Below are 27,909 nucleotides of genomic sequence, written 5' to 3'. Positions count from 1 at the left end.
TGTCGACACTCTAGTTTTTCCCTGACAGACAGTTTTTTTTTCTCTGAACAAACATTCGATTAATTGTTGGTGCACATGTGCAAACACAGATTGTACTTTGGAGTAGCAGTCGAGAGTGTTTCTGTCAGGATGGCAGAAAAATTTGGAATGGGACTCATTTCTGTGTCTTTGCTGCATTTTCTGCTTTTAAATGTTCGGCTGGGTTCTGGAGGTATTGTGACATTTTAGTGATGCTCTTTAACTTTAGGTACATTTTCGTTTTGCGGACTTCTAAGCAGCATTTACTTTAAGAAGTTGTTGCTTTTGACTTACGAAATGAACCAGTGGATAAACACAAACTAGCTTTTTCTTATTCCTTTGTTTACTCTAGCTCCGGCTCCATCTGCGGATGAAGTGTTTCTGTCCGGTCAATCAGCTGACAGCATTTTGCGCAGACACAAACGTTACAACACTGGACTGTTTGAGGAGTTTCTGCAGGGAAACCTGGAGAGAGAGTGTATAGAGGAATTATGCAACCTAGAAGAGGCGAGGGAGACATTCGAGAATGATGAAAAGACAGTGAGTATTCGCTTACTTTGATTTTATTTGGCTTTGCTGGCTGCACCAATCACTGACTTTACTCTGTATTGTAGATGGAATTTTGGGCAGGATATACAGGTAAGAGTGTGCTTAATAAATTATTGAATGTGAGCATCTTTTTAGGTAAACTGTATTCTAACTAATTACTACTTATCGTTCCTAGTTTTAAAACTTAAACACTAAAGGTTTGTCTTTTATCTTGTAACATTAGCATGTATTTCTTAGATATTATTTATGTATATTTATGCATGTTTTTCTGTAAATGCAAAATGAAATGAAATATTTTCACCTCCCTGATTTTTTAGATTTTTGTATATTTGTCACACTTACGTGTTTCAGTACATCAAACAAATTTTAATGTTAGACAAAGATAACCCAAGAAATACAAAATGCATTTTGTATTAAAAGAAAATATTTATTTTTTTATTTTTATTTATTAAGAGGAAAAAATACTATCTAAACCTGGCCCTATGTGAAGAAGAAGTCTTCCCACCCCCTCTTTAAACACATTTTGTAAAGCTGGGTTCAATTTCACTAAGCATACCCAGGCCTGATGACTGCCAGACGTCAATAATTCTCTATCTGTCAAGCTGAAGTAGGCTAAAAGAACACATCACAATCTAACCATTTCAAAAGCATTACAAAGCCATTTTAAGGCTTTGGGGCTCTGGTAAAGCACCGTGAGAACCATTATCCAGAATTAGAAAAACTTGGATCAGAGATGAACTTTTCCAGGAGTGGCCAGCCTACCAAAATTACTCCAAGAGCACATCGGCAACTCCAGGAGGTCACAAAAGAACACAGAACAACATCTGAAGATCTGCAGACATCACTTGCTTCAGTTAAGGTCAGAGTTCAACAATAAGAAAGAGGCCTCTGTGTGCAAACTGCCTCTGTGGGAGAGTTCCAAGGTTAATATGAAAAAACACAACACAAAAGCTCATCTCCCATTTATTTTATTCTGTGGACAGATGAGACAAAAGCTGGAAGGTTTGCGTCTCCATCTGGCATAAAGCTAAAACATAATTTCTTAAAAAGAACAGTCAAACAGTTAAACATGCTGGCGGTTGCGTGATGGTCTGGGGTTGCTTTGCTTCAGGACCTGGACTATTCATGCTGGGAAAAACCTCCATTATAACTGAATTAAGACTATTCTGTGAAGAAAAGTGGGCCAAAATACCTCCGAGCGATGTTAAAGAACCTTATCAAAGGTTTGACAGTAGTTCTAAGGGTGCCCTGAGCAGCTATTAGGTTAAGGGGCCAATTACTTTTTTACTCCTTTAATATTTATGTATAATATGTAATGATAATATATTATAAAATTTAAAAAATAATATGTAATATATAATATCAAATTAATTTCAAGTTCTGCGTTTGGATTTCCTCAGATGATAATCAGTGTATGTCAGGGCCATGCCTGAACCAGGGGTCATGTAAAGACATCCTGGGCTCCTACACCTGCACATGTGCATCTGGCTTCACTGGGAGGAACTGTGAGATTGGTGAGTGAATGCCATGTGACTGGATATAAAAACTGTAATCAAACAAAACTGGTTTTGTAGTGACATTTCCTACATTTTGTGACAATCTGATATCAGCAGTGATCAGATCAAAGGCTCAAAGGATAAACAAGCAGATGCATTTCAGTCTTCTTCTTCTTTCTAAATTAAATCAGTGTCACTCTGGTTTTAGGTTCCAAAATTAGGTTGTTGGCTATTTTAGATATTCTAAAAGCAGCATCCCACAGACCTGGATTTACCTGAATTTTATTTCACTTTTCAAAACAGATGGTCTGTCTTAAAATAGCTATGTGAAATGGCTATGTGAATCCCTATTTAAAGATAAAAACAAACATTTAATTTGTTCATACTGGCTATTATAAATTAGCCACTAGACATCCATTATTGATGTAAATTATAGAGAGGAATTCACAGCTATTGTTCTGATTTAAGATGCCTTTTAAGAAAGAAGTGAGGAAGAAAATATGAGGCTACAGAGTTGGTGGATGTCTAAAGTTTTATTCCCTCCACAACAGGTCAAAACTCAGGGGAATAGTTACTAATGGTTACTAGTTACTAAACTAAAAAGATTCATCAGAAACATGAATTCTCATTTCTGCTTTAAACACATTTCTGCTCAGAATGTGGCCTAGCGCTGAAAGCACATTTAGAAAAGTTTTATTTAAAATTTAGTATTAGCAAGTGAATAACAACATACGAAACCTATTTCAGTGATTATATAAAATATTAAATATTATTGTGTTACAAAACACACTTCTATATGATACGGTAACAATGTGTATATATATTCATTACGATGATTGTTTTTTAATTAATTATGTTTTGCTTTTGTTTTGTTTTTTTCTCCTCAGTTATAGCAAAAAGATGCGATGTGAACAATGGAGACTGTATGCACTTCTGTGACTCATTAGGAGTCTTTAGAGCAAAATGCTCCTGCGCTACAGGATACAGGCTGATGCAGGATGGTGTCAGCTGTGAAGCAGAAGGTATCAGCTTATTCCTGTTATATTCAATATCATATTAATGACTTTGTATCAGTCCTCTTTTCTCACATCACCAGTTGAATTCCCATGTGGCACAACTGCCCTGACAGCACAGAGTGGAGTATATACAAGATCTGTGCTCCACTATGAGAATGCAAACACCACTTCACTGACCAACACGAACACTACTCCATACCCTCCCTCAACTCCAGCCCCTACCACAGTATCGTTTATGGACACAAGAAATAGACTAAAGAATCTCCCCCTGTGGGTATACAGTGACACTGAGGCCCCCACTGAGGAGCCAGTTACGCCTTATAAACGTATCGTTGGAGGTGAAGTGGTCCTACCAGGAGAGATCCCATGGCAGGTACTGTAATGTCACGAAGCAGACATACCCAATGCAATTTAAGCAGTTTGCTACAGGAAGTACATACAGGAAGGAAACTCTGGTAGTGGCTTATTCTCAGCTCAGGTCTTCTCTTTTTTTCAGGTAGCCTTGGTAGCACATCCCAGTGGTCATATATTCTGTGGGGGATCCATTCTGAGCGAACACTGGGTTATCACTGCTGCTCATTGCCTGATAGAGGCACAAGGCTCCTTCTTCGTCAGAGTGGGTAAGGCTGACATACAATAAAATGGCGCTGTTTAGAGTATTACTGCGTCTACTCAACTTAACAGCTACCAGAAAACAAATGAATATTAACTATTTGTGATAACTGGCTCTCTTGTTTCTGGTTTCAACAAGATTACAAGATTTCATCCTTTTCTTTTTTTTGTGATAGCAGCCTGAGCACCTTTGGATCTTGGACCAGTGACCAGAACATAACTTTAGTTTTTATTTTTTTAATGGAGCCTTTTACCATTCCCTGAGCTATTAATTAAATTATCAATAAATTAACATATAATAATAAAGAAAATAAGTGGGGTGACAGCCCTAGTGTAGTTTTATGGATCAGATTTTGATTTTTAAAAGTTAATTTCTTGCACTTGGAAGAGGAAGCTCATCTACTTTTGAAATTCTATTTCATGCATTGTTTTGTGAAGTACATTTAAAAAACAATTCAACAAGATATGATATCTTTGATTATAGGTGAGAATAACATCAACATCAATGAAGGCACGGAGCAGAATCATGATGTGAAGGAGAAGCACATTCACCCACACTACAATGCCACTCTAAGCTTATACAACCATGACATCGCCCTCCTCTATCTCAAAAGCCCCATCACCTTCTCCAAGGTAGTGCGACCCATCTGCATAGGGCCCATGACGTTCATTGAGGCCTTAGTGAAGGATTCCTCCCCAGCTACAGTCAGCGGCTGGGGCAGAACACGCTTCCTTGGAGCCACGGCCAAGACGCTGCAGAAAGTCGAGGTTCCCTTCACAGATCGCACAGAGTGCAAGCAGAGCAGCAGCCAAAGGATCACCCCTGTCATGTTTTGTGCAGGATACTATAATGAGGCCAAAGATGCCTGTCAGGGCGACAGTGGAGGTCCTCACGCAAACAGTATTCATAATACATGGTTCCTCACAGGCATCGTAAGCTGGGGGGAAGAATGTGCAAAACAAGGGAAATATGGTGTGTATACCCGGATCTCTCTTTATTACAACTGGATAAACCATGTTATGGGGGTAACTAAACACAGGATGGCATTTGATTATGAAAACCCTGACCCGTAAAAATAAAAAAGTATTGAAACATTCAAACCCACTTCAGGTTGAAAAACTGCAAGCTGCTTTTTAACCGTAAGAATTTGGCATGCAAATGAATTCATATAAATACGAGTACAGCTTGTAGATGTTGTAAAGAAAGCGGATATTTAAAGTTTTTTTTAAAGGAGTGAAAATTATTAGACTACAAAAATTCTAGTGTTCAATTCAACAACAGAAGCACAATAAGCTGTAAAAATGCACGTGTAAAGAGAAATACATGAATATGCTTAAATAGTGTTGAGACCTATGATTTAATATGCCCTTTCATACTATGCAAATAAATATAAGAGAAAATACCAGTTCATCTGCCCGTATCAGAACATCACTTACATGTTATGTGAATGAATTTGATAAGAAAGATGAATAAAACGAAAATCTGAAAAGCCAAACATCAAATTAAATTTGACCAAAAGCTCAACAAAAAGAGAAAATTCTGCAGTTTTATTATTTAAGACAGCTGCTACTGAAACAAGACAGAAATAATAGATTAAATCAGGGTGAATGACAAAGACTGGGCTTGGTTGTGAGCCACCATATCACCGTGTCAAAACAACTATTATTTTATCACTTAAAAAACATATTATTGCAGCAAATACTTTTGCATTTGGCTTTCTTTACATAAGAAAAGCTGTACAAAAAATGCCTGTGTAGAGTGATGACTTTAATAATACAAACCAACTCATTGTTCGGTTGCCATGCATTTTTATCGAAAGAAATGTTCAGCAACTAGCGTAGGGTATATGGCTCATCAAGAGACATAACGTCTCAAGCATGATTTTTGCTTCCCGAGCTGGAAATCTGTGCAAATTCTGCAGCATTTTGGATTGAAATGACAAACAAACAATGTAATTTTTCCCATATAAGCTAATAGAGCAAATAAAGGAGATGTTGCACAAGAATCAAGCATAGCTCCTGTAAAAATATGAGTATGTAATTTCATTTGGGACTTGACAGTAAAATAAATAAATTAACAACACAGGAAATGTTGCGCAGTGGCCCCTTCTGCTTTCTAGATTCATTTCCATATCAAATGCATCGTATCAAAGCCAGCCCTCCGACTGGGGGCTCAATTTGATGTGGTAAATTCATATAAGTCTGCAATCAATATTTAATTAAGTGTTCAATACAGAGGGTATATTTCATGTTGGCTGTATGATCCATTTTAAAGGGGAACCCAAGATTAACTGAGCTGTAATGCTGGCGAAGAAACAATTTGCCTCTGTGATGGCCGAGTACACACAGCATATCATTCGCTCTCATTCTGCTTCAGTTTTTCTTCCTTTGCTGCATTTGACAAGACAGCTCCCAAAAGATCATGATGAAAATGACAGTATTTGAGGGCTCTGTGGCATGTGCCTCCCACTTGTCTATGGCACACACAGAGGAATACACTGCCATCAATCTTCATCATATTTGCCTGTGCCTTACATTACCATCTTTGACACGTCAACCGCTTCCTGCATGCAGGAGGCATGTGTCTTCCCTGCCTCCCTCATACATTCATCATACATCACAGAAGAATAAACAAAGAAAATAGCATCTAGAACACAAGGAAATGCACAGTAAGAGAGGTAAAGCAGCGAGCAATGAACACATTTGGTAAACAATAGGTGGATTTTTAGTTTCCATCATTCTTCCACCATATTAAAGTGCCCATTGAATGTTTGTGAGGTCAGTTTAAAGCAAGGACAGAGTATTTGATTTTGCAAACAGTATACAAAAGACTCTACAAGAGCAAGAATAAAAAAGGCATTATGGCATGGCACAATTTGGCATTGTAACTCCCGTACTGTACAGAAGAGGACGCCTTAAGGAGCAAAATGTAAGAAAAATGCAATGACAAGATGAAACGCCAAGATACAGTAAATGTTAAAAATGACACCGCATGCGGTGGCATGTATATGTTTTAAGAAAGGTTTTTAGGCAAATCCTGGGTTAGCATCCATTCATCACATACTGAGACAGGAGCTCACACACACACACAAACCCATAAAGTTACTTTAACCTCAAGTATTAGGATTGAAGAGTCCACAGACTGTGAAATGACCCATTGTTTAAGCAGCAAACTCGCATCCCGATTGCATGTGTTGCAAAGTGAGCGCTAGAGGGAAGAGATTTATCACTAATAAGAAAAGAGGAAGACCAAACAAGATCCGGGGGTAGCTTGTTGATTGTCCGTAGTGGTTTCATCAGCTCCAGTGTCTTTGTGCTGGTACCTCTCCACACCTTCACTGTCAGAAAACTCTGGTTTAGGAGATTGTCAGTCAAAGCCATAGAAAAAAACTGTTGTGTAGATTTCCATGTTTGTCTTTTTAATGACTGAACGTTGATGAAAGAAGACGGCATGGGAGGATCAGTTATGAGACAGCTATGGCTCAGTCTGCTTTCTGTCTGTTCATTCTCACCCAAAGGTAAATATTATCACAATATGTGCTTTCTTCTCTATGGGGAGCTGAGCTTTCTCACCTTCAGGTTTCCTGGGTCTACGAGAAAATACACAGACTTTTAGAGAAGAGAATCAGAGTTAAGAAATACTCAATATTATTGTGAGATGGAAGTCTAGGTCTCGTCTTTACCCCCTAGTCTGGAGGAGTTTTCGCGCCTGCTGCCTCCTATAATCAGCTGCAGGGTGGCAGCTGGTAAGAAGCCCTCTTGTTGCAGAGTCACATTTTTCACCAGCCTTTCCACCAGGATGAAGAATTGTGAGGAAAGTGTTTACAGGGGGGAAGGAAAATAACTGTATCCATTCACACGTTGGTAGTTCGGCTGATCACTAAGCCCCATTGACAGGGTTTGCTGAAAGTGGCTGAAAACTCACCAGCGCCCCCTGTTGTCTTCACATTGTAGTTGGATGACGTCTCCACGTTTGATGATGATGCTGTCTGGTCCATTTTTGAGACAGTCAGCCAAAACCCTGTATCTGCCTGGAGACTAACAGAGAAGGAAAACTGTCAAGCAGATTTATTTATACATCGCTTCTGAAAGCAGGTGTTACAAAGTGTGGCATAAAAAAGGCACGGTGAAGAAGAAAATATTAAAGAGAACGATTAATAACAGGCACAACAGCCCCAAAATAGATTTAAAATAAGATTCAAAATTATCTGAAAAAGTAATAGGGTATTAGAGTCTTAAGAAGTACGATAAGTATGGTTGGGTATTTTGCAGTAAAAGATGACTTACAGGCAAAAGCAATATGGGAAATGTTTCATAATATGTGGGGGAAAATTTCAAAGAGAGATAAGACAACTTTCCTTATTTGGCATTTAACTAGATAATAGAGGTTAAAAAAAAAAAGCTGGGAGAATTTTAGTTTATACAGTATCTGTAGTTGCATTTGGTCTCACCAGTTGCACCAAAACCTCCTCCTCTGTGTCAGATGGATGGAAGGGGTCGCGACCTCCAGGCCACTCCTCCAGACCCTCGCAGATGTCTACGGAGTGAGGAGCTCCTGGCCAGCCTGGAGCACATACATGACTTTTTTCTGTTAAAGGCATCAGCAAGCACATTCTTCCAAATACCACATCTTAAAAGGCACCACGTAGATACTTAGTAACTATGTCGACATCACAATGACCCCTTTGTCACTTACTGGGAAATTAATAAGAAGGTGGAATCAAAAGCTAATCTCAGTAGATGGACCTTTTTCCCTTGTAATCCTCGATGTACTTGTTTCTTCAGATCAAAGTACACCTGAACTGCTGAGGGGGGAAAAGTCAAATATCTATATTAGTTTACGATTTTGAAGAAAATCAGCAACAGCGGCACAATAGTGTGCAATGCAGGTATAGTTTGCAAGATTCCCTTCATTTTTTTTGTGATTTAGTTACTAAGTATCTACTTGATTATAAGATAAATGCGCAGCGATGAGATTTTACTCACTCCTACGGTTGTGCTGGTGTTTCGGGGAGTGGGGCTGGGGGTCTGGACTGCTCCTCCCAGACTCTGTCTCCTCTGAACTCACTGATGCCCTCTGCTGTTTGCTGGGAAAATAACACAAAACAACATGAGACCAAATAGTGCACAGAGTCAGAAACACTCAGGACAGACATTATCCTCAACCATGCACTGGGGTCAGACTATGACTTCTACAGTAATAACACATGGGAAGTGTAAATGCTGCCCCAGGTGAGTCTGTTAAGAACAACTCTTTCCTGTTGTTTCTCATACACCAATGGCCACTTAGGCACCAGCCATACAACACAGAGCACAGCAGCCATTTGCAAGCCTCTTTGTAAAGGGTGGGAAGTAGTACTTACAGACCACTAGCACAAGGAAAGATCTGGTCTCGATTTATTAAGATCCAAATGTAGAGAATTAACAACTTTATTATTGGATGCTGAATAACAAGTTTTCAGCAAAGCAAATTTCCCTGATGCTTGATCAGATCTCAAAAAACGAGGCCCATCTCAAGAAGCGGCTGTCATGAAGAAATTAAGAAAATGGAATGAAACTTAAACTCTTCTTCTGTTTGTCCTTACAATTACATGCAAAATAGAAAATCTGAGGTGTAAGAAATAAGATTGTGTTAGAAACTGTATTAGAAAGCTATGATGGAACTGCTGAGACGCTGGCAGGAGTATTTGGGGATCAATTATGGACTGGAATGAGGCTTATAAAAGTGGGTGCAGCTGGCGATCAGTTTGCAAACACAGCAGCCCAGGGTTTTTAATCCTTAAGGCGGGCCACATGGGTCATGCCAGGGTGAATCAAGCCAGGCTGGGCCAGGCTGTTTACCACTGAGTGTTAACAGCAGGTCAGTGGCGCTGTGGGTAGTGGCGGGGACGTGGCCGGGGGCGTTGCCGGGGGCTCCGGGGACGGGGGCTCCGGGACCGCAGGCACAGAAACACGTCAGCTGACAGCGATACAAAGTCCAGCCCCGGCAGACAGCCCCTGGGAACCCCTCTGGACGGCCGCATGCCCCTGCAGGTAGGGGACGGGAGGAGTGGGGATAGGCAACTAGACAGCAGTGAACACAGTCGGGCATGTGCCCATTTTCATACACCGCCACACACAGCCTCCTACCAGGGCCATGTGAAATGTCTCATTCACTCAAGCTCTATCACATGTGAAAACTCAGCAAATGCAAATGTTTTAGCACTGACTACATATGGGCGTGTTTTGCATAGGTTTGTGTGTTTGTGCAACTACAGCCTACAGTCATGCACTTACAACAGTGTAAATAACCGTCTATAGTCAGCTGTAGGCACTGACCTCTCAGAGAGTGGTGGAGAAAGCGGCATATGGTCAACGATGTGGCCGTGTTGATATGCTTCATCTGTGAGGAAAAGGTACTATATTATAGGCATATAAGGAGAGATGAGCCAAGTCTGTAAGTTGACCATTAACTCAATTTCTTTCTTTTAAGAAAAGCGCAGGGTGAAGAAACTGAGCATAAAGGCTAACCCACCAACTGTGGAACTTTGAATCTGAACTCTTGCTCTCTGAGTGCTGTGAGAGTCAGTTCAAAGCTCTGACGGTTAAAGGGAACCTTTATGCTGAGAATTCTTTTTCCCATATTAACTTAAGTTGCTCTCAGACCTCTAAGCATCTTCTGCTGGTTAGTCAGGATTCTACGGAGCTCATTGAGCCAGGCCATCTTCACCTCCACTGTAGGAGCCTGAAGAACAACACAAACATTAAACAAGAAGTGTCATTTGGATTTTAAAAACTCTGAACATGTTTTTCTCCAGCTACATTACCATTTCTTCTTTATTTGTAATTAATATGTGCAACAATATGATGACTTTAAATAGATATTTTACATAAATAACAATATATCTTTTTTTGTTTGAATAACATCCCCAAACCATATTTATCTTGCTAACTGGGAATGAATACAAAACCAACAGATTTTGCATTACAGCTTTAGTTGAAATGTTTTCAAAAATGCTGCCTTACCTGAACCACATACACTTCCTCCCTGCCACTGTACCAGATCTCAAACTTCTTCACATCTCCCTTGACATTTTCTGTGATCCCCACAGCAGTCATCTGCCAAGAGACATACACTGTTTACACCGAAGCTGGGACTGGCAGGGCAAACAGCACATCATACATCAGTGTTACATCATGTTAACACATCTGTCCCGTCGCAACACAAGCATTTGCGGTCACACACACACCTCCGCTGTGTGACTTCTTCCTTCCCACACCCTCAATAATAAATCAAGAGCTGCAGCTGTTAGTGTGACACCAACTGTGACAACTTCAACAAATCTACACACAATAAAAGAAGTGTTACAGGAACACACACATATTGTGTGAGCAGCACATGTGCTAGGAGCTCACGATAAAGACAGTAGTATTAACTCAGCATCTTCAGATCTATTTCATCACTTTTTATTAAAACAAAAGAACAGATTAGATGTCATGGACAGACCATTTGTATCCAAAGTATTGTGATTTTTTAAACTATAGGTTGGCTTTGTTTCAAATTATTTTCTTCTATTTTCATCCTTAGATTTCTGGAATTGCTCAATTGTAATTTACAAATCTATAAACTCATATAAATTTTACCTTCTGTACACCATGTATTGCATGTTGTGGACACTATAGTGCATACATATTTAAACATAACAAATGTTTAAACTAAGAAAACATACCATTTTAAGACAATACTATCTTATTTTGAATTTGATGGCAGCAAAGTGTCACAAAAAAGTTGGGAGAGGACAGCCAAAGTCTGTAAAAACAAGTGTTACTAAAAATAAACAGCTGAAATAACTAAACAAGTTCCATGGCAACTGGTCAGCATCATGACTGGTGATAAAAAAAAAAAGTGCATCTTAGAGAAGCAGAGCTTTTCAGCAGTAAAGGAATGCAAATATTCACCATATTGTAAAACCTAATCATGGAACAAGTTTTCATTTCATTTCATTTAAAATCATAAAATGTTTGAATATCTGATCATCTACAGTTCATAATACCATTTAAAGGTTCAGGGAATCTGGAAAAATCTCTCCTGAGATCCAGATAAGGCCAAAAGTCAATATTAGATGTGTGCAATCTTTAGGCCCTGAAGCAGCAGTGTGTTAAAAACAGGCATGACTCAGTCAAGGAATTAACACAGTTCACCCTGGCATCCACACACTGAAGGTTAGAGCTCTGGAAAACTGTTGTGTTGTCAGATTAATTGAAATTTGAAATTTTCTCATGACCCCTTCGGTGAACCAAAATGTTCTAATTTCTACTCATCAAACCATAAGAAAGCACTGATTTTCCTTAAAAAGTAGTGGCCACTCTTCCAGAAAACTATTGCATTGCTTAAAATTAGACAAACCTTGAGACAATGCTTGAAGCTGTATGAAGGGGTCTTGTCACAGCCATCTCCATGCTCCTCCCTTCGCTTGCATAAAAGTAGAGCTCTCTCGTACAAGAAGAGGTGCCGCTGCATTGGCTTGAAACGAGCCATCTCCTTCATGCGAGTGGGGCCCTTTTTATGGCTGATCCACACACTGAAGGATCCCTGCATCAGCACACGGCCCAGCTCACAAATATCACCCTGTGTATAGTAGAGGGGAGGGGATGTATGCATAAACCTTTGTTGCAAATATATTTTGGCTATTTATAATGTAGCAATTCATAGATTGTCACTCTTATCAGTCAAAATGTACTTCACCTCATATCCTGTGATTGCAATCTGGTGCATGGAGTCATTGACTGATTTAAGAAGGTCCAGCATGGCTGCTAGTGCCCCCTGGAGTTCAGAGGTGCCCTCACAGTCTGTGCTATATTTTATCAGCTCCTGAAAATACAGAAACACAGCACATGTAGGTAAATACACACACAAAAGAAAATGCATGCAAACTTACACACAAACATGGCACAAAGCTGTGCATTTGGATGGTAAAGACTGTTAGTGTTGTTGGACCTGAGCCTATTCAACAGATTCTGTACTAAGAGTTAATGAACACCAGCAAATTGGCACATTTGCTGCAGCAGGTATTTTCAATTATATCTTTTTATACAAATACCTAAACACAAAATTAATTAACATTAATTAATTATAAGGAGTGCATTTAAGATGCTGTTTGCTGTATTTGCATGCCGGGATATATGAAGTGCACATTTAAAATAATCCCACATGCCAGCTCTGTGTGAGCTTGCATAAAGCAAGTGTGCTGGACCATCTGAAGAACATATTTAAGGCCAGTGTTGTGAAAATGAAAGTATCCCACCTCACATGCAGATTGACTTCTAAATACATTTGAATCATATATTGACTTTCTATGCATTTGCATAATATGGTTTAGCTTATTATGCAAGGGTGGAGTGCCCACTCCGGGTCGGGGATGAGTTCCTGCCCCAAGTGGAGGAGTTCAAGTATCTCGGGGTCTTGTTCGCGAGTGATGGGAGAAGGGAGCCGGAGATCGACAGACGGATTGGGGCTGCAGCTGCAGTAATGCGGACGCTGCACCGGTCCGTCGTGGTGAAGAGGGAGCTAAGTGTAAAAGCGAAGCTCTCAATTTACCGGTCGATCTACGTCCCTACCCTCACCTATGGCCACGAGCTGTGGGTAGTGACCGAAAGAACGAGATCGCGGATACAAGCGGCGAAAATGAGCTTCCTCCGAAGGGTGGCTGGCCTCTCCCTTAGAGATAGGGTGAGAGGTTCAGCCATCCGGGAGGGACTCAGAGTAGAGCCGCTGCTGCTCCACATCGAAAGGAGCCAGCTGAGGCGGTTCGGGCATCTGACAAGGATGCCTCCTGGGCGCCTCCTAGGTGAGGTGTTCCGGGCATGTCCCACCGGGAGGAGGCCCCGGGGCAGACCCAGGACACGCTGGAGAGATTATATCTCTCGGCTGGCCTGGGAACGCCTTGGTTGATGGATGGATGGATGGTTTAGCTTTCTAACCTTCAGCAGCAGCTGGTATTTTGTGAGGCGCTGGATAGGTTTCAACAGATAGGAATCCAGGCCCAGTTTGTGCTCCAGCCTTTTTTGACACTCCTTCAAAAGGAAGATAAAAAAAACATCAATCAGTGCAATGTTGCCAGTGACACATCATAGCATTTCAATTCTTACTACAATTTAAAACATTTATTCTGAACTGGTGGTATTAAAATTGTTTCGAACGGCAGTGGTCTATGTTGTACGCTTGTGTAGAAATAATAAATGAAGTGAGCACTTAAAGTAATCTTTTACATTGTGTCAAAACAGTTTAAGAATTTCTTGATGTAAAGTCAACTAACCAAAAAGAAGCCGCAATCTGAGAATTGTCTCCACAGTGCCTCTGAGCGTAGTTTATTCTGACAGTAGCTTTCGTACATTTGGAAGCTTTCTTTCTGAAGGGACAGGAAAAAAGGAACATGTCTTAAAATATGTCTGTAAATTATGTACAAATGATCAACATATAAAGAAGCTGCAAAAACCCCATCATCTCACCCGCTCCAGAAAACACGCTCCCACACCTTCAGGAGCCTCCAGGCATCCTTCCAGGTCCTGAAGGAAAACTCTGAATTCCCATAAAAGTCCAAAAGATCAAAAAATAGATGTCAAAAGCCAAAGAAAGTGGTCTAAGAAAGACCATCCTACAAATTACCCTTTATACAATAACTGAAACATGAGCTCGCAGCTCACACTGCAGTAACCACTATAGTTAAAAACAGCCTTTTACAACTGAATTATTGTGTCCCAGCATATTTGACTTGTAAATTGAACAAATATATGTGTAGATCTCATTAATCATTATTACTTGTCTTTATTTTTTCATGTTTTATCAAGTCTAAATGGGATATGAGTCCTTAATCATTCACCTGCTGTGAAAATTGTAAATCTCTGGCATGTTTCCAAAGAGAATGTCTCTCTTACTGCGAAGTATTGGGGGTAGGACCCCCGACAGAGCTGGGTTGTCCATTTCAGCCCTGTAACCCTGCATTATTTAGAGGAACATGACAGAAGAAATATATGGTTTATGAAAACATCATTACTTATTAATCACAAAGAATCATTTGACTCAATCTGAATTCAAACGATCGTAAACATACAGCACACACATTTAGTAGTATTTAACAAGGAGAATCTCATATTTACGTTAAATTAAAAGAAATCATGATTTCTTACCAGTAACACTGACAGCAGCTCTTCCACATAGATTCTTTCAGTTTCTATGAGTTCCCTCATTACATGACTGTGACACAAACATATACAAGCATGGAAAAGTAGAAAGAGATAGAGGACATCATTAGCACTGAACAAAGAGAATAGCTAAGTAAACAGCATCAAGAGCAGTACTGATGACAGACAGATGGGTGGACGGATGCTTCCTCCTCACCGCTTCAAGAGATCTGGGCTGTCGTCTCCATCCAGACTGTACGACACACAGCTCCGGCTCTCCTGGTAGTCGTGCATCACCTCTATCTGAACACACCACAGATGGACAGCACTGACTCTTCCATTTGGGTTTAGACAAAATGTTAATGCACTTAACAATTTATTGGGCCAAATAAGAAAAGTTACGTAATGAAATGATGAAGTTTGGAGATGGCGTGAAAATGGAAGTAAATAAGCACAACTTTTATTTGTTACGTACTTTTCGAGAGTTGGGGACTTTTCTCGATGCTCTTTTCCCAGGCAGAGAAAGATCGAATGTGAACTTCAATCCATCACCTTTGAAAGCAAGATCAGCAACAACTCATCAAGAGTGGGATTCAAAAACACTTTATTACCGAAGAGATGACTAATTAAAGCATCAACACTAAATAATACACAAGTGATTTGTGATCCACAGATTTAGAATCATAATTTGCATTTCAGGTAATCAGGTGATAAGTTGCTTTCTGTAAAGGCGCGATACCAAAGCAGCATGTGCAGGTTTATAGCAGGCCTGTGAGTGTATTTGTGATCCCAGCTGAATCCCTCCACAACAGTCGAAGCTCAGCTGAGCATTATCATCAGTTATGTGGGTATACGCATGTGTGAGGACGAAATATATATTTGAACCAGATAAAATGAATCGGATCAGATCTAACCCTCTTTTTCATTTATCTCTTTTCATATAGAGATAAAGGTGTACCGAGTATCTAAGAAGCCTCTAAGGGGCTCATAACCACTCCCGCTCTTTCTCTCATTAGTACGGTTTCCTGCTATGCAGAAAAAAACATTAAAGACATGAATGGAGAATAATCTTTTTACAGTTGCACATTCTTAAAAAACACAAAAGCCTACACACAGACACCAGATAACACATACTATGTCAGTTGGATATGCTGCATAATGTTAGCTTTGTGCAGCCTCCCGTGAGACATAGCAGGAGACGAAAAGTTCTTTAATGTATATGAACCACATATGGTTGTATAGCAACCAACATGACTAATAGGCATTTCCCAGTGGACCGATTATACCTGTGACCCCTGCTCTAGCTCATTTGTAACAGGGGGTGTGCTAAACCTGACGGCCATTGAGGAAAACCTAGTTGCTAGACAGTGAATGTATCTGATAATGTTACATGTCATGTGTTCAATGAATCACGGTGCCTAAAAGAAAGAAACAAGAAGGAGAGCCAACAGTGTGAGCTTATACCATACGCTGCAAATCTGGGCATTTAATTGAGGACAAGTGATACTTCATCCAGTGTGAGAAAAAAAAAGAAAAAAAGTCATCATTTGTGTTCATAAACGGGGTGACAAATTCTCTATTTCAATAACAATTCTTCTTTTGAAGTAAGCTGGTTTATATCTGTGTGCCTGTGCTGTACCATGTTTTGGAGAGAAGAGCGGAGACTTGGATCGTGGTGTGTTTTCAGGCCTGGGGGCCACCAGTTGGACCGGTCGTACGTGTTTATCAGCCAGCTTCCTTAGACAAGCCTGTCGATTCTGGATCATCTGCTGTACTGCTGCGTGCTTCTCAAACATTTTCCCAATCTGGGCCTACAGAGAGCCAAAAAGAAAGGGAGAGGGAGAGAGAAGAGATGTAAGGCAAAGGAGTTTTAATTTTAATGTAACAATCCAATAATGTGACTGCTTGAATTAGGTCGTAATTTCTCTCATTATACGTTTGGTTTTGTAACATTGTTTTCACATATTAGGGTTGGTTAGCTTACTTGAAAATGAGGTGTAATAACAGCCTCATATTCAGCGGTTACAATGTCAAGTCCTGAGCTCAGCATAGACGGAGCCCCTTCCAAGAGCTTCTCAATGTCCCTCAGAGCAGCCTGGGCCCCCTCCTTAGACTGAAACTTATCTACTAGCTGATTGGCCAGTAGATATGCCGCATCATCACACCAAGTCTGGGCCTGAAGACAAAGGGCACATGCGTATCATACAAGAGATATGAGTGTGCTTGCATGTTTGTATATAAATGTGTATCTCTAAATACCTGCCCAAGACAAAGCAGCATCTGGTGTGTTTGCAGAAGACGAGTGTGTTTGGTCTTGAGAGCAGCAGTGAGTGTATCACAGTAGTGACGAAGCTCATTGCAGCGTTGCATGATGAGAGCCATGGCATAGTGGTGACCAGCTGATAGCTGATGTCCATGAAGGATGATTATCTGGGCCCGAGCTGTCACCTCCTGATCAACAGGGAATCACACCAAGGAAGGAGTCAGTTTTATTGGACGTACTATAAAAACTGAAAGATTCTGGAAACACTACACACATATACAGGTATATGCAAAAATCTGGTACCTCCGGACATATTATGCAGTTTAGTTATTTAAAGGAAATTTGAGTTAGAATTTGGTGCTGTAAATACACACTAAAATTACCTCATTTTAATTTAAATAGTAGCAGAGCAAAAAAAAAGCTTAATTTTAATTAATGTTGGAGAAACACTGACCTGTGCATTGGACTCTAGATTGTCCAGCCTTTTGAGGGCCTGTTCTGTTTCAGCCAGACTGTTCGCAGATATGCATAGTTCCCTCTCCTGAGCTGTGAGATGCTCTAGACATAACTCCATCTAAACAGAAAAGAAAAGACTAACTATAAAGCAGACCTCTGTTAGATTCCAGAGGCATTAGTCACAAAAACACAAACATAGACAGACAGGTAGATGACAGCCTTACCTCCTGAAAGCTTTGCTCATATCTGAGCAACTGGAGATACTGATGGAGCTTTAGATGATGCTTCTCAAAAAAGCCGTCAAAGGCAGACTCCATGTCTCTGAGCTGGGCGAGAAGCCTAAAAACACGAAGTGCATTCCCTTTGATCTCATTTGCTTCTCCTATTAAAGCTACTGCTCAGTAAGCATTAGTTTTACACTTTGGCTAGAAGAAGGACAGTGTAGATTACAATTTTACTTTGAAATATACTTTTTTAAAACAGCTACAAGACAAAAACTGTTGCTTGAAGATAATTTACCTTTGCACCGTCTCCCAGTCCAGCTTCACGTCCCACTGGGAGTCATCCTCCTTCGCAGTGGTCTCCAGGCTAGAGAGAAGATGACGACCCTCCTTTGACACCGACCTGATTGCATCCTTCCAAAGGAGGAAAAGATTGTAGCACATAACACTAGATTAATGTCAAAGTTTTGATATTACTAAACGTATCTCAATGGAAAACATCAGTTTTCTGTACTTACTTTGAGTTTTCTGTACTTGTCCGTGTGCAACTCGAGGAGACACTCTATGGCTTTCGCCTCTTCAGGCAGCTCCGTCTCTGCCAGCTCAGTACCAAAGCCCTGTAGCATCTGTGCAATGTCTTTGACTGTTACAGCAAAACTTTCAATGGCCTGTATTGAAAAATGCAAACGCAAAAACAGAGCAATATAAGTGCATAGACAATTAATTACACTGTAGTATTCATTTGAGTAGGAAAAAAGAAGAATCTTTGACTCACTGTTCTTAATAGAGTTTTAACAGTAAAAAAGGGCCCTGATGTGACATGTGCAAAGAAGCAAGACAGCACAGCCACATTAAGAGCATGCTGATGTCACTCTGGAGAGGTTTGAAAACTCAAGAATACTTTGGAAGAATAGGTGACAGAATGTATATTGAATATCTGTAAAAATGTCAGCTCTGTCATAGAGGGAGTGTAGAACAATAGATTTTTATTGTTTGACTGGACTGTGCTTTTGAATCTGGAGCTCACCGTCCGCAAAACAATCCAGTCACTGTGACAGTAGTCCAAAGTGCCTCCAAACTCTGACGTCAGCTGGTTCTCATCAATGTAGCGCAGCAGGTCTGTGACAGAACTCAGCATCACCACCTAAAGGTACAGACAGAAACTGAGACCTGACAGATGCTCACTTTACAACTCTTGTTTTAAAAGGTATCACAGGTTGTTTTTGTAGATGAGAAAATGTCCAAATACGTCTGCCATACTGAAGATGTTATGATCAACTACTGACACGTCTGTGTGGCCTGTAGCTTTCTGGCTAATGGGATTATTAGAACCATTTGGCATGCATAAGAGGTTGCTATAATTATTTAATAATAATTAGGTCAAAAGTTCATACTGAAATCAGTTCTCGGTTCTTGGTGGTGTTCACCAAAAAACATGTGACTTATGGAGCTCAAGGTTGTAATAAGAATGAGGTGTACCTCGTTTTGATGGGACACATGTTTGGTAACTGAGGAGGAGCTGCCTTACTGGCATTTTGAGCATGAAGTCCTCCTGGCTGAAGCGGAAGCCTATATCAGTAACAGTACGGTGGAAGAAGCTGGTAGGTCGGAGCACCAAGACCAGGTGGAGGTTCCCAGGAAAGGAAGCCTTGATGTGGATAAAAAAAATACAATAAAATAAAAAACAGGGGTTAGTGTATAATTGATGATGAGGCATATTTCGGAGGACTTGGTATAAATCAAAACTTTTGTAGCTAACCTCACTATGTTGGACAAAAACAAATATATATGAGCTTTTTTCCAGCATCAACATAAAAACGTATGTATGCTTTATAAGCAGAGGAAGAAGGAGAGAAAGGGGTGAATGTTAATCAGTAATCGCTAGAGTGTGACACTCAAGCAATTACTGTCAGACTGATGAATTCAAGGTTCAGTCAGTGAAGACTGCTATTTACAGGCCTCTGGATTTTAATCATCAGGTTATTTGAGGTCATTGCGTGTAGGAATTTCTGCTCGGGATCTACATTTTACCTCAAATATAAGGGCTGCATTTCAACAGCATTCTGCATCTCTAGTCAAGTCTAACTGAAGATGTGCTGAAAACCACAAGTAACTAAGGCATATTGCATTCGAACCTAAAGGGCAAGCAAATAAAATAAATGCCTATTTTGGGGGCAGTTGGCAGTTCGTCTTGTAATCGGAAGGTTGCCGGTTCGAGCCCCCGGCTCTGAGAGTCTCGGTCGTTGTGTCCTTGGGCAAGACACTTCACCCGTTGCCTACTGGTGGTGGTCAGAGGGCCCGGTGGCGCCAGTGCCCGGCAGCCTCGCCTCTGTCAGTGCGCCCCAGGGCAGTTGTGGCGACCATGTAGCTTGCCATTACCAGTGTGTGTGAATGGGTGGATGACTGAATGTAGTGTAAAGCGCTTTGGGGTCCATAGGGACTAAGTAAAGCGCTATACAAATAAAGGCCATTTATATCTTCAGGCATAGGCAAAGTACTTTACATCGTTTACATTATGTAGCTTCGAGTGGTGCAGGAGTCAACTCTGCAGCAGAGTTATTTATTTATTTATTTTATTTGCATGGGACATTTACTTGTCCCGAATCGACCTCTTACCCTCAGGATACATGCACTACAAAAAGTCATCAGTCAAACTACACAGGGGATCGCTCAGGTATCACACACAACCGACCGCATGACTAAGCACAAAGCGCGTTCTGCACCGCAGTGCTACACTCGCCAGCACCCACAGCTGATGCCCCCTGCTGCATTCGCCCTGCCCGCCTAGTAACTTCAACTTAACTCTTCACATGATGGATTAAAACAAACCAGCGGCTTATTACCGGGCTCCTCCGGATCTTCGGCATTCGTCGCCGGTAAAAGCAATCGGCCATGGTATTGGAAGCCATCTCGGCAAAGTATAAGTGCCCGCCCGATCACTGAAAATCTGTGCCAACCTGAGGTCTGCAGCTCCCTCCGGATGCCTGCCCACAGCCGCAGCACTGCTGCTGCTGCCTCAGACAGCAGAGCGTGGCAGTACACTGCAACGTCTCCCCTCCCGCTCGTCTTCCTTATCTCTTCCTCTCCTCAGCATCCCGCGTCATCACTCAGTTTTTGCTTACTCACAGATTTGCAGCCCTATGCGACGGTACATTCGATACAGACCGGACCTTTGGGGTCTTCTGCAAACTATGCACTACTCGCAAAAACATAAGAAAAAAATTAACAAATTACTATAATGAAAAAAAAATATTGCTTTAATAGTGCTATTCAGGTATTGTTCACGGTTTCAGTACCAGAGAGAGCAACTCCTAAATTAAATAGCAGCTTCTGGGCACAGATACGTTGCAGCTTACAAGTGAAGATAAATAATGTATTTGTTCTGCACATCGATTAAGTTAGAAACAGTTTTTATGAAATAAAATATACGGAACTTACTGCTATCCTGGCAAGTGCCGTTTTGATAGATGCCCAAGTGTCCAGCCTTCGGTCTAAAATAATGATAAATTTGACTCCAGGTTGCCTCGTTCTGCAAGCAGTAATAGGCATTTGTATAAGTCTGTGCAATGATTGTGAATTTATAGTTTTAGAGCACATAGATACAAAATAAGCAAACGTAAACAAGCACATATTTGGTACTGTAATTCCATATTATCCATATCATTCCATATTATCTAAAAATGTTTATACCAATATAAATCAAAATCATGTGTGAGGGAAAAGAAAGACCAATAATCTAATTAAAGCTTCCTTAATCTCTTGAAAGAATGAGGCTTAGAGGACACCAGAAAGGGCATTTGACCCTGAGATGATGAAAGCTAAAGGCCAGTTCAGCTGTGCTCAGAATACAAGCAACTGAGGTTTTGGTGCACTGCAGTGAGTGAGAGAGTCATAAAAAAAAAAAAAAAACGAGCGAGAACACACCGAGGGATGAGAGTGAGGTAGGTAAAAACTTTGGCTAGAGCTTCCTCTGGAATGTCACTGAAAGCTGAGCATTCTGGGAGAGTGATGATAACGCTGGAGTCTTCCCCACGGCCCCCTGGGAAGCACAAAAAGCAATCACTATCTTTCAAAGATACAAGATACATAACAGTAAGGAAATGATCAACAAAACTCACCTGAGAGGTATGCTACCTGTTTCTCTATATAGCCTCCCACTTCCTTCATGCTCACAGGCACAGTCACCTCTGCAAGAAGGTCAGAAAAATCTAAGCTTTTAGGAAAGCAGTGCAAAAATATAAACAAGTAGTCACTTAAATGTAAAAAACAAAAACAACAAAGCATGGATTTGTTTTGTGCTTTATCCTTAGAACACCTGTTTTGTATGTATCTAAATTAAAATTAAGTTAGTTGCATAATTTTTTTTTTTTTTTCCTGTATAATACCACAGTGGATTTTCAGTGGAAATCAACCCATGATTGAAGTGCAGACTTTTAACTTTAATTTTAAACAAAAAATTTATATTAACTGTTAAGGGATTGCAGCCGTTTTTACACGTAGTCTCCCATTTTCAGAGGCTCAGCCTGATTCAATTCAATTCAATTCAATTGTATTTATATAGCGCCAAATCACAACAAAAGTCGCCTCAAGGCGCTTTATATTGTACAGTAGATCGCACAATAATTGGATTGTTAAGGATTGTTTTTAATACTGAAAATCTTTTGTAGCCTTTACTGCAGCCACCTTCAGCTCCCGCTTGTTTGTGGGTCTTTCCATGTTCAGTGTTTTATTCTAATAACTGAAACACTTGTTCTATTGGGTTGAGATCAGGTGACTGATTTGATCAGTGTAGAATACTTTTTTTTTCATGAGCTGTTTCTCTCCTCCATACTTTTCTCTTCCCATCACTGTGAGACAAAGTGCGCCGTAGTATCATCTGTTCAAAGCTATTTTTTAATGAACTTGCAGACTCTTTTAGACGTTTTGTGCCAAAGTCTAATCTGAACTTCCTGTAACAAGTGGTTTGCACCTGATTGTAAGCGCTTTGTATTTTCATCCATGAAGGTGCCTCTTGATTGTACACTTTGACAAGGATACTCCTTACTCCTCAAGAGTGTTCTTGACTGTGTTTGATTTTATGTAGTCATGTATTTTGAACATGGAAATAATTCTGTGACCATGCATTCATGTCTTTTTGGCCTCATATTTGCAATTACCATATAAAGCTGTAAAATACAAATTCAACACGTTGAATAAGGTTCATATATTATCCCTGCTTCATTGTCATTTAAAAAAAAACAAGAAAATAGGTCTCATTTCACCATAAAACTGTCAGTCAAATCTCCAATTACCTTTTACTCTGAAAATGAAGGTCACAGTTAAAGAGCTACTGCTATACTTTTGTTCAGCTCTTTGAATTCAAGCTGAAAGTCTGCACATCAATCACATCTGGGTTGTCTTATTTTAAATCCGCTGTGGTGGTGTGCAGAGGCCAACAAACTATGGTCCTAATCACACCAAAATAAGTTACCTACGAGTTACTGTTTATAAAGACAGTAACATAACACAATCACCTTTACATCAAGGAAGAAAAGAATGGCTCACTGAAACCTGACCAGCCTCGGTCTACTTGGAATTTTGCTGATGAATTATTAAACATCAGCATGTACAATCCATGGTCATGGACTTTCAGTAGCTGCCTCTGTGGTTAGATGTAAAGCCTGCTTCTGAAGCCATCTTGTGAGGTGAAATTACAGCATCTGAAGTGATATTGGGGTACTTTTAAGTCTGCCTGCATATTTAATGCTTAGTGTTATTAGTGTTCTTGTCAGCCATATGTCCAGGAGGCAAACACACAGTCAATGAGTCATTGTTGTGTTGCGACTGCTAACATATGCTCACTTTTCTGTTACAGTACATCCAGTGGATCTAGTGGATGATCTCATTTATAGTGAAGCTTAATGGGGGGGAAATAAGCAGCATCACCAAATAAAGCTTCCTGGCTTTCACTCCAATTATGACAAAACTGCATCCAGGAATATTACTCACATTATAAAAGGTGGTTATTTGTTAAAGCAATACTAAAAGGTCACTGTGTGCTCATCTACAATGAACAGACATTAAAAATTAATTGAAGCAGCGAGAGAGAAAAATCCATCCAGAAAAAGATTAGAGAAGCCTAACCAAACAGAGGAAGAGTAAAGAAGGTGTTATTTTCCATGAGTCGACTGCAGTAACAGTGCCCGTCAGGCTGTCAGGGAGCAAGTAATGAGCTCTACTTCTACCTGCTGAATATTTGATGTGTTTCTGTAATAGAGAAGAGATAAGCCAAGCAGGCCCCTGGAGGACCAGTGATTGGACTGTGCACACGTAGATTCAGGATGAAATTACCGCCACACTGCAATAGTTATATAATGATCTTTATCTGATGCCACAACACACTCAGAAGGTTAGGATAGGTCTTAAATGAGTAGATCTTATATAATGTAAATTCACGATAAAGCACATTTTCCACCAGTTAAATGCAGCATATGTGGATATAAAACTGTGTGAGCAGGAAGAATGTAGAGGAGTGCATGATGCATTGGATTAAATGATGCAAATGTGTAAAAAGTTTAATGTAAACAATTAGAAATTAGCGATCAATAAGAAATTTTATTGTCACCCTAACATGTCCAGAGTACAAAAGTGTACACACTGCAGGCTTCAGCTTTATTTCATCAAAGGAGAGGTAGCCTGGGCTGCAAACTGCAGCGTGTTTAATAAACGTGCCAGTTTGTGGAAACCAGATTACCAGCCTATCTCGTGACTGAAAGCACTTAAGAACACTGCCAAATAAAATGCCCTGTAGTCCTTCAATCAGTCCTTGTGTCTCACTGTACACCACTCAGGAAAATGTGGAAAATATAAAGCACTAATCATTGTGTACCATAACAACTACAACGAAATTTATAAATAGGTCAATCTTTGTGTGCTTTACCAAAGTTATTCCTCTGAGGAAACACCGATTCTCTTTTAGCTTGCGTCACGACCTTTCCAGGTGACATTAGGGTGAAAGTCAAATAACCTCTGTTTGCTCTTCTGTTCTTAGTCACAGAGAAGGAGGAATGTTTGCCAGTGTGCTGGGAAGCAGAGATTTGATACCGGTTAAGAGATCTAGACTCAGACCAATCCTCTGAGTCTGCTTGCTGAGCTGAAGGCAGAGGAGCTTATCTCTATTGTCCAAACAGATGAAATCAGTGTTGATTTCGTACCGCTTCTATATAAAGCAGTCGCCGCCACTGTTCTTTTCCATTTATTAATCTTTTATAATAATGAATCGCATGCTTCTAAACAACGATTGCTGGAAGAAAATGTCACGAGTGAAAATAAATCTCTACAAAATGAGGAGTGCCTGCAGAGCACACCCTTCAATATAAGATATCAGTATTAATATGTTGATAAAATGTCAAGTCCAATGCACTAAAGCTACTGAAGCTCTTTAAATGTGACTTTTAATTTAACACTTACTAAAAGAGAAAAAAAATGTACCACTGGTGATTTCATAATAAAGTCCAAAAAACTGTTCATGTTGCCCAGTTTATTTACACAGAACAGCAATGCTTAGTAAAATATAAAAAGGCTGATTCAATGCAGAACGTGCATTCTCATGGATGATATTGTAGTCTGATATTACAGAGTCCCAAAACGTAGACACATGTAATCCCTTTCAGAGCAAGAAATCCCCTCTTAAAGATACAAACAGCTTCGCAGTACAGAGTGGCCTAGCCTCATACTGCTTTTAGGTCATGAGTTATTTCGCTAAATGAAGCTTTAAATGCTAAGGGGATTAGACTGGTGGGTGACTGCATTCTGATAGAAAAGGGTAGAAGAAAATTAAGTATTAAAGTATTCTACCCGCTGGGATACAAGCAATCTAGATTGGTTTTAAACCAGAAAGGCCTGAATTGCAGAACCTGCACAATCACAGAAAAAGGCTTCGGATTGGAAGTCCTGGTGCTTTTAATATTCACTTTGAGGATATGTGACCTGCACCAAATACTTTCAGTGATTTTGTTAGAATTTGTTATACTGTGACTGTATTTATTCTGAATATAAGAATATATATAACTGGATATATTTGCTCATGATGTGCTACATGCCATTTTACTTTGTAGTGTTTAGTCATGAGCTTCCCTTTCATATTTTATTAATCTGTGGTATCTAGAACACAGCTGCCTCTGACTCTGCAGGTATAAATGCCAGAAAATTATAGATGTCTGCATGAAGTTGTGTGGGAGAGACATTCCAAATTGAGGCACTTAAAGCAGCTCAAGTGTCAGTTGAAGCTGAACCTATAAAAGGGTGTTTGAGTGTCAGCTGCGATTAAAGCGACCCATCAGAAATGTCAGTCAATACTTAAGCACTAAAAGCTTTTAAACAGTCGATGGGAGAGAATTTTTCAGAAACAGAAATGTTATTATCATTGTATTCTCAGTTATAAAGTTTGGTGTCAAGAGTATGGTGGAAGATTGCAAGACAAAACTGCTTATGGAATGCTAGGGGTCAGCCTAATAAAGAAAAATGCACTTTTGCATGTATCATTAATGATAAATGCATGATTAGTTTTGTACAGCAATGTACAATAAGAAGATTATGACAATCCCAGAGAATAAAGTTTAAATTTCATCCAGGGGACAACAATTTTCGCTTGACTTAAACAGAACTCTTCCATGCTGTCTGTTATTTCCACAGTCTAGAAACCTAACCCACGGCAGACATAAGGAGACAAAGTTCCATCAATTAGGCAAATAACTCTCGCCTCCCAAAATCCAGAAATAATCTCAGGAGCCTCTGGAGAAAGGTGTTCCGGTCACAGCATGTTCATTCCATCACCTTCTTTTTTCAGTTCACTTCTGTAAGGCAACTTCAAAATGATGATTTGCGAAAGCATTAGGGTTTGGAGATGTTGTTACTATGCATTTAGTTTTTATTATGTTCAACCTTTTCCTTTCCTCCACCAAGTGTAGTAATTAAAATTGGGTGACAACTGTAAACTATTCTGTAAACAGTAAACTAAGGGTGAACATCCAAGAAAAATTACAAGCTGCATTATGTAATTTATAAGAAATCTATTCGTGTTCTGTTTGATTTAGTTGACAGTAATGGTTTGTTTTTCGCTTCCTGCACTCCCCTACACTGATCCAAAACCCACAGTCCTCGCATATCGAGGTTACAAATCATTACCATGGAAGAATATCCATCTGTGATGGCCTAAAATAGCCAACATAATCCCTGCAATAGCTCACTGTTGAGGCAGAGATACAGGAAATGGCACATCAATAATATTGCCTAACCCAAGAGAGTGCAGCTCTCCTGTTACCTCTCATCACGTTTCTCAGAAGTCACAAATGAACACTGTAAATCAAACCAAATGCACCCTCCTGCTACACTGTTCAGAAAGCACCAATCTGAAATGTAATAATGAGGAATTAGTTTTAGAGCAGATAGAGGATTACATTCAAAAGCCTGGTGGTTACCATAAGTCTAAAGTGGGTTGTCAGCATCACGTGTACTCACGCTGCAGAATGCTCTCTAGCTGGGAGCCTGCCTGTAGAAGGCAGCGGTAGCTCTCCATCTCCTCCTTGGACTCTTTCCTCAGCTCTCTGTCCTCCTGCAGTGAGGCTGGGCCCATTCCCTTCGTCTCTGACACGAGATCAGCCAGAGGAGAACTGACGCTACTTTTGGGAGGTAGTGAAAGTATCCCAGGCCTCACATCCTCTTCACAGCCCCATGGCTCTCCATAGCCATTTATTTAAACAAGGAAAGTTTTCCCACCTCCCTCCGCGGGTCCCAAAATCCAGATGGGACAATTCCCCGAGGCTGCCGCTGGCTGTTCCTGACCTTGAGCTGCATAGAGCGCCTCCACACTGAGCAGCAAACAAAACACTAGTATGTTGTCTCGTTGTCGCCCTGAGCGAGTGTGAGGTTTCCCCCTCCACCCTGCCCTGCTCTCAGCAGCAGTCAGCTACTTCAAAACAAACAGAGCTCCTCCATCTGGACTCTGCTGCCTCCCTCTCCCCTCTGCACTCTCCCTCTCTCTGAACATTAATGCGTCAGCTCTGCATCGCAGGGCTCAAGAGTCCAGACCCGATATAGTGCCAACTCCCTCCCAACTTTTCTGCTCTCTCACACACACC

At 40.4% G+C, this 27,909-nt stretch overlaps 2 protein-coding genes across 6 annotated transcripts; one reads left to right on the top strand and one right to left on the bottom strand.

The window, feature by feature from the left end:
* The first annotated feature begins 75 nt into the window (after positions 1 to 75).
* Positions 76 to 5,781, top strand: f9a (coagulation factor IXa). The gene is made up of 8 exons (XM_084950142.1): positions 76 to 211; positions 371 to 558; positions 633 to 657; positions 1,968 to 2,081; positions 2,951 to 3,085; positions 3,160 to 3,452; positions 3,576 to 3,699; positions 4,176 to 5,781. Exons 1-8 carry the CDS (start codon positions 76 to 78, stop codon positions 4,763 to 4,765), a joined length of 1,605 nt encoding a protein of 534 aa, XP_084806268.1. The 3' UTR covers positions 4,766 to 5,781.
* mcf2a (MCF.2 cell line derived transforming sequence a) lies at positions 5,225 to 27,831 on the bottom strand. 5 transcript variants are annotated; one of them, XM_084950111.1, is made up of 30 exons: positions 27,290 to 27,819; positions 21,910 to 21,978; positions 21,716 to 21,830; positions 21,230 to 21,320; positions 19,320 to 19,439; positions 18,819 to 18,935; positions 18,310 to 18,459; positions 18,090 to 18,205; positions 17,795 to 17,909; positions 17,569 to 17,688; positions 17,111 to 17,302; positions 16,836 to 17,027; positions 16,491 to 16,662; positions 15,327 to 15,403; positions 15,069 to 15,154; positions 14,858 to 14,924; positions 14,551 to 14,666; positions 14,180 to 14,249; positions 13,987 to 14,079; positions 13,652 to 13,744; positions 12,417 to 12,542; positions 12,078 to 12,299; positions 10,697 to 10,789; positions 10,337 to 10,415; positions 10,010 to 10,073; positions 8,678 to 8,778; positions 8,143 to 8,255; positions 7,617 to 7,729; positions 7,375 to 7,478; positions 5,225 to 7,281 (listed from the first exon to the last, which is right to left on the bottom strand). In XM_084950111.1, exons 1-30 carry the CDS (start codon positions 27,402 to 27,404, stop codon positions 7,241 to 7,243), a joined length of 3,342 nt encoding a protein of 1,113 aa, XP_084806237.1. In that variant the 5' UTR covers positions 27,405 to 27,819; the 3' UTR covers positions 5,225 to 7,240. The 5 variants fall into 5 exon arrangements, with proteins under 5 accessions (XP_084806237.1, XP_084806255.1, XP_084806259.1 ...); XM_084950129.1 differs by lacking the exons at positions 21,230 to 21,320; positions 21,716 to 21,830; positions 21,910 to 21,978; positions 27,290 to 27,819 and adding an exon at positions 20,635 to 21,205; XM_084950116.1 differs by lacking the exons at positions 5,225 to 7,281; positions 7,375 to 7,478; positions 7,617 to 7,729; positions 8,143 to 8,255 and adding an exon at positions 8,270 to 8,496 and having other exon boundaries at positions 27,290 to 27,825.
* Between the last annotated feature and the right edge of the window lie 78 nt (positions 27,832 to 27,909).

Source organism: Perissodus microlepis, chromosome 2 (genome assembly GCF_051167445.1).
Source record: "Perissodus microlepis isolate ML-2025 ecotype Zambia chromosome 2, ASM5116744v1, whole genome shotgun sequence".
Taxonomy (NCBI): domain Eukaryota; kingdom Metazoa; phylum Chordata; class Actinopteri; order Cichliformes; family Cichlidae; genus Perissodus; species Perissodus microlepis.
Note: the sequence above shows the minus strand (reverse complement) of the source record. Positions and strands in the feature narration are given on the sequence as shown.